The following is a 6685-nucleotide window of genomic DNA, read 5'->3' on the forward strand; positions in this document are numbered from 1 at the left end:
AATTCATTTTTTATGCCTTGCCTTACTTCTCATTTTGGGTGATTTCTCTTTTTTCAATTTTTTGAAGCCTTACTGCATTTTTACCCCAGTTTAAGTATGTGCATCATATTTACACTAGTTTTTAGTGTATTTTGAAATTGTTATCTCAAAAAAAAAAAAAAAAAAAAAAAAAAAAATTCATTTTTTTATGCCTTGCCTTCCTTCTCATTTGGGTGATTTTCACTTTTTTCAATTTTTTCATGCCTTACAGCATTTTTATGCCAGTTTAAGTATGTGCATCATATTTACACTAGTTTTTTAGGGTATTTTAAAATTTTTTTCTAAGAAAAAAAAAAAAAAAAAAAAAAAGAGAAATTGGATTTTTATGCCTTACTACAGCCTTACCTCTGATTTTGGGTGTTTGTCACTTTTTTCTCATTTTCCAATTTTTTCATGTCTTACTGCATTTATACCCCAGCTTAAGTATGTGCGTCATATTTACACTAGTTTTAAAGGTGTTGTTTTGTTCTTATCTCAGAAAAAAAAAAAAAAAAAAGTTTCAATTTTATGCCTTACTTTAGCATTACCTCTGATACTGGGTGTTTGTCACTTTTTTTCATGCCTGACTGCATTTTTACCCCAGTTAAAGTATGTGCGTCATATTTACACTAGTTTTTAGGGTCTTGTGATATTGTTATCTCAGAAAGTTTTTAGGGTCTTGTGACAGCCTTATCTCAGAATTAATTTTAAGTTTAAGTTTTTCAATATTTATGCTTACTACAGCCTTACCTCGATTTTTGAGTGTTCGTCAATATTTTCTAATTTTCCACTTTTTTCTCATTGTCCTTGCTTTGCTGCATTCTCACCCCAGTTTAATTGTGCACATAATATTTGAATTAGTTTTTAGGGTTTTGTATTAGCCTTATCCAAGAAAAATAAACCCATAGTTTTTTTGCCTTTACCTCTGATTTTGGGTGTTGGTCCTTTTTTTCTTGTTGTATCACTCCAAACTTCTTGTTCTGTTGTGCAGTATGTCTTTGGAGGATTTGATCACCTGATCACCTGTGGACAGTGACTCGTGCACTTGGTTACCATTAGTACTTGACTTATGAAGAAGAGTGCTTTTTGGCATTTTGACTTTTACTTTTGGTATTTGAGTCTAAAACGTTGCTAACATGTTTACACATGCTGTTTTTAATGAAGGAAAGGGTTTTGACCCGGTTCTGCTAGAGACTACACTAAAGGTCCTCTCGTAATTCTTACGTCTCGTAGCATATTTAACTTGAATCTAGAGCCTGTGTCTAAAGGTTTGTTGCCATTAGGATTGAACCCCAATCCCACCTGATGAATTTATTGCTTGTCCTCCACAAACTACAGTATGTGTTCACATTGCCTTCACATGACTCATGGGTTTTTTGACTTTCACATTTGTGGTAAGGTAATAAGCTGAAATAGCAGCTTTTCAACACAGTGAGTATTGAGCCTAGCTTTGTGAGTTAGAGGAGCTGTTCTAACAGGGGGAGCTAAACTCAGCTGCACTCTCTGATGACAATAATTTGTGATGTTTATAATTCAGTGTTCACACGTTTATTATTAAAGATACATTTCATATTTTGCTTTTGTTGTTTGTCTGATTTTCATCAATTCATGACCCTTAATACAGTCTCAACCCATTTAAGTGTGCTTGTCAAATTCGCACTAGTATTTAGCCTTATCTAAGAAATTCAAAGTTTTTAAATTTTTAATACCATACTATATAATAGCATTACTTCGGATTTTGGGTGTTTATCTTGTGATATATTTTTTTTCTTTTATCAGCTATTGGCTGTTTTTTTTTTTTTTTAATTGGCCCTTGTTTATGACAACGTCTTTGATAGAAGAAGAAAACATTATTTTAGTGTGTTTCAGTGTTGTGGGGTGCATGTTTATTAGAAGGAGCTAAATGTACTTTGCTAACCCTAATTCTAAATATTCTAGATTACCATATTTTCCTCTTTTCAAAAATGTCTCCCTCTAATGGTCAGATGGTAAAACGTGCACTTTATTTAAGCATGTTTATTAAAGTTTATTTAACTCCAACACCAATAACAGTCAGGGGGGCCTAAAAAAGTGACTACTGAAAAAAACAGCACAAATCCATAAATGTTACTAACTAAAGTGTTCTTTATTTCTCATGCATTACGCAAATACACTAAGTCGTGGAAACAAATACAGCACGATAATGTGTGTACTTAGTTTCTGTTCATTTCTCCAGAGCTCCAGTACAGACAGCTGGTTTCACGCCCTGTGGACATAAAATACACGCGATCACATCTGTGCACATCACAAATGTGACTATTGTAACAATGAAAACAATGATGTGCTTCTATGTTAGCAATATTGGTAAACTTGTGCATTTTTCAGATCTTGCATTGCACAAACAAAGTAAGTCCTCACCCTGTAGAGCTGACAAACCAACTGGACGAGGGACGACCATGCTTGGTCCTCGTTCTCCTTAGTGTATTCCTGCAACAATATTTACAGTACTTGATGGTTAATCCCACAAAGCTTTTAGTCTCCACCAGCAAAACTGTAAAAAACTGTGCTCAGAAAAAAAAAAAAACTAATTTAATATTTTGTACAGACAAAAGTAAGTGTTTACGTGGGCAGGAAAAGTGGATAAGTATTTATTACAATCATGAATCACAAACAGACTAAAGTCTTTTTCACAGACTTTTGATCTTTTCCTTGACATAAAACTTCACAAAAAATTCAAAGTGCAATAGTTTTTTAAACGAATATCCACCGGTTTATTTTCTGTTCAAAAACTAAATACATGTAATGAATTTCAATTAAGTGCATTTTCTCTTCGTTCAGACTCATATCTTGACATTTGCAAATATATTTCTATGTTTTTTGAATGATGGAAACAGATTATTTAGAAGAAGAAAAATATGAATCAGTTTCTGTCTGATCATATACTTAGAGGTGGTTCTTGAGCTTTACCCCATTGAAAGTGACCCAGGGAATGTGTCTGTGTGCTGGGTTCAGAGCTCGGGTCATGACAGCGTTGTCATGCATCAGCTGTTTTCCAAGGCTTCCTCTTACACAGGAGTCCACAGTGGACCAGGAGAGGGAGGGGCTAAACATCTGGATACACTGGACACAACAACAACAACATCAGATGTGCTTAAACTTTCTGTTTGTAATTTATACTGTAGAACAGAGGTGTCAAACTCATTCTAGTTCAAGGGCCAAATACGGACGAGTTCGATCACAAGTGGGCCACAGGTTTTAGGCGGGAAAATGAACAATTTCTATGGGGTGCAGATTGTAACGTTGCGAATGCTAAAATTTCCAGCAACTTCTTGCAACATTTAGCAACAAACCACATTTAAAAAACGTATTTCAATTTTTTAATGGTACTTTTGACCAGATTTACAGCAACATTTGTGAAATGTGTGATGTTTTTCTCCGCATGAAAATATAATGTCAATGTTAAATCAAGAAAAAATGCAGGATTTTGGAAAAATAGAGTTCTTTCAACAACTGAATTATTTGGTTATATACTCAATGATTCATGTTTTCACTGTCATTTTCACTTTCTCCTGCGGGCCGAATTGGTTGCTCCAAAAGGCCGAATTTGGCCCCCGGGCCATGAATTTGACAAAGGTGCTGTAGAAGATAATCTGGAGTTTTAATTCGATTTGTCGTTTCACGTTCCCGAAAATACCTTTCAGATTTTTAACATTTCAGCTGATGATGAGGTCATGATCTTACCTATATAGTATATAGTGTTGATACTCACAGACTCTGCAGCACTGAGGACATCTATAGACGACTCCATGCAGTGGATGATGGGAAATGCCAGTGAGTGTCCTGTTAGGTGAATGATGCAGGCCTGGGGGAAATATGTGGATTATTTACTGACATGTTTCTGAGTAGGAGAAATGCTACAAAGCTGCTAATGTTCATCTCAAACCTCGATGACGTTCCCTCTGCACTCAGGAGACGCTGGAGATGAAACGTCCTGCAAGAACCAATCAGTTGTTAAACTAAATACTATTAGTGAAGTAATTACAGCATAACTATCACAAATGTGTTCATGGGTCACTGACAGAAAGAGGGTGGGTGCACCTCAGCATTTCCATAAGGTATTAATGTGACTGCCATGATGTGCTGCAGCATGGTCCAGGTGGGAAACAGCTGCTGCGTGATGAATGCTCTGCAGGCCGGACTAAGGCTCTCATAGTACAACGTGATGGACACTGGAGGAACCCTCAGGTTTGGCTGCAAAGCTCTAACCTCCATGCACTGTTTCTGAACCTGCACAAGAGAACATGTTCTATACTACTTCACTCATAAAAAAAAAAAAAACAACTAACAAAATCAGCAGTTGTAATGTCAGCAAAACCTCATTGAAACACATTTTATTGATAAGATGAATGGATGCCCATGGTGAAGAATTATTAGCAATGAGCAGCTTTTTTTTCTAATGTATGTTGTTTAAAATGAATGCTTTTTATCACCAGATGATTGGTTGGAAAACAGAACACTCAATGCAAAGTCCTTCCTTTCAATTTGCTGAAATGAATTCATTATCTATAAATTTAAAGGCATCAGGCTTTTGGGCATAAAAATGATTTCTTGGGATGAATCGATCGTCTTCAAAAGGAAATATTTGGTCTTTTGATTTTCCTGAGCGCGGCCCTGCAGGTCACATGAAGATGGTGGCGTTTAATTTCTGAGGCATGACTCTCATTTAAAATCAGACTGAAGTCACTCATTTAACTGCGCTCAAAACAAACAAAAAATGGGCTTTACATTAAAGTAGAAAAAAGTTATACATTGAAAATAATCAGGAAATGACAGGTTAAGGGTTTGAGTTTATACTAATAATTCATACATATTAAATTTCAAGATTAAAGATATTTTTTGATCCTCACTGAGAGACACATATTTTAGCTTTGACAACTCATTACACACATAAATCTGACCAGAACAAACTGCATATTGTGGTGCTTAATAGAGCTTGAGCAGTTATTTCAAAAGTCTTGGTTTTATTTTAGCTTTTATTAACTATGGATCACATTAGCAATCAATCGTGCTGAGTCCTTTGTAAACAGACTTAAACACTTGATTCTACTCACCTTGCATTCTACGGCTATTTCCAGCGAGCGGCACCACTGAGATGGAGGATAGCGACAGGCCGGTTTGGGATGAGAAGAACCTAAACCTGTGAGGTTATCACAGAGGAGGAAAAGCACAGCCAGCAGCCCTGACAGCTTCATGATCACTGAGGACAGAGAGAGGAAGAGGAGGGCTGAAGCTGCTCCTCCATAGAATGACGGACAGCTCATATACTCAGACAATGCTTGTTTTTCACCTTCTTTTTACTCGTCCTGATTTGGAGAAATTACATTTTTAGTTTTCCACTGCACATTTAACCAGTCTCACACTAACTTGTTAAACCATGATCTCAAGTTTATTTGGGATCTGAAAGTGCATACATTAATCATCGTGCTCTGAAATAAGTCAAATCAGGTTTTACATCAATGAAATAGTTTGAGATGACTCCTATATAAACACAAACAGTCTCTAATTGAGGACAACACTCTGAATGTTATTATTGCATACCTAATACATGAAGTTATTTACTCACAGCAGAACGCTATCAGCTATAGGTGCAGCTAAACTCTTTAAAGCAAATAACAAAACAACCTCTCAACAGTCACAAAGGAAACTCAGCAGTCACAGGAAGTTTTACAGAGATCATTTTAACATACAGTATACGGAGACACAAAGACATGAAGAGTGAAATTATCCTATTTGCAGCTCAAAATCCTTGCATTTGAAATTTCAAAACCATCCGTTTCTCAAATTTCAAGAGAAAATGGTGAGATTGCAGGACTAAACATCATTTTAAACACGCATTTTTATCTGGTTATTATTGATATTGAATGGTATTAATGTTTGTAAGTACACACGGACAGATTTCATGTGATCAATGCGTAAGATCACAGACGTCTTGATAGGACTTCGTCACATTATAGTTTCGTTTTTTTTAGTCGACAAAAATATAAATATAATTTGGTAGAGTTTTCATCCACATATTTTTCACATTAGTCATAGTTTAGTTTTATGTTGCCGAAAAAAAAAAAAATGCAGTTGATGAAAACTATGACCAAAATATTTAGTCAACAAAATGAACACTGCTGACCCGCTAGGTAGGCGCGTACACCCTGGAGAGGGCGCCAGTCCATCTAAAGGACAACATGGATGGCCAGACTATCACTAAAAACAAATACACAGTGCAATCAAACACAAAAATTTAAACATAAAGCTGGAGAATCATTTCTTTCTGAAGAAATCTGATATATATATATATGTATATATATATATATATATATATATATATATATTTTTTGTATTTTTTTTCAATCTTCCAAAGTAAAACTAATGTCTGACAGAACAAATATCAGATTTAACAGGAAACGTTTAACAGCAAATAAGTAAAGTTAACAGGCTAAATTATTGCACTGCAAACATTATTTTTTTTTTAACACAAAGGCTTATCTAATCCATAAAACTAAAGAGATCATATAATATAGCGTTTTTACTGCACTTGTTTCTAAACGAAGCAGTGGATTTTGAATGTGTTGTTGCCTCAGGGATCTCCTACATTTTCCACATTGCTACACCTTACTAGTACCAATAGATAAAACTA

The 6685-nt window shown here is 35.3% G+C and overlaps 1 protein-coding gene across 1 annotated transcript; it reads right to left on the reverse strand.

The window, feature by feature from the left end:
* Nucleotides 1-2221: 2221 nt before the first annotated feature.
* On the reverse strand, nt 2222-6614 carry LOC114461972 (gamma-interferon-inducible lysosomal thiol reductase-like). The gene is made up of 7 exons (XM_028444505.1): nt 5109-6614; nt 4096-4284; nt 3941-3988; nt 3767-3859; nt 2965-3117; nt 2416-2484; nt 2222-2263 (listed from the first exon to the last, which is right to left on the reverse strand). The coding sequence occupies exons 1-7, from the start codon at nt 5316-5318 to the stop codon at nt 2222-2224; spliced, it is 804 nt and encodes a 267-aa protein (XP_028300306.1). The 5' UTR covers nt 5319-6614.
* Nucleotides 6615-6685: the final 71 nt, after the last annotated feature.

Source organism: Gouania willdenowi, chromosome 4, assembly GCF_900634775.1.
Source record: "Gouania willdenowi chromosome 4, fGouWil2.1, whole genome shotgun sequence".
In the NCBI taxonomy this organism is placed as follows: domain Eukaryota; kingdom Metazoa; phylum Chordata; class Actinopteri; order Blenniiformes; family Gobiesocidae; genus Gouania; species Gouania willdenowi.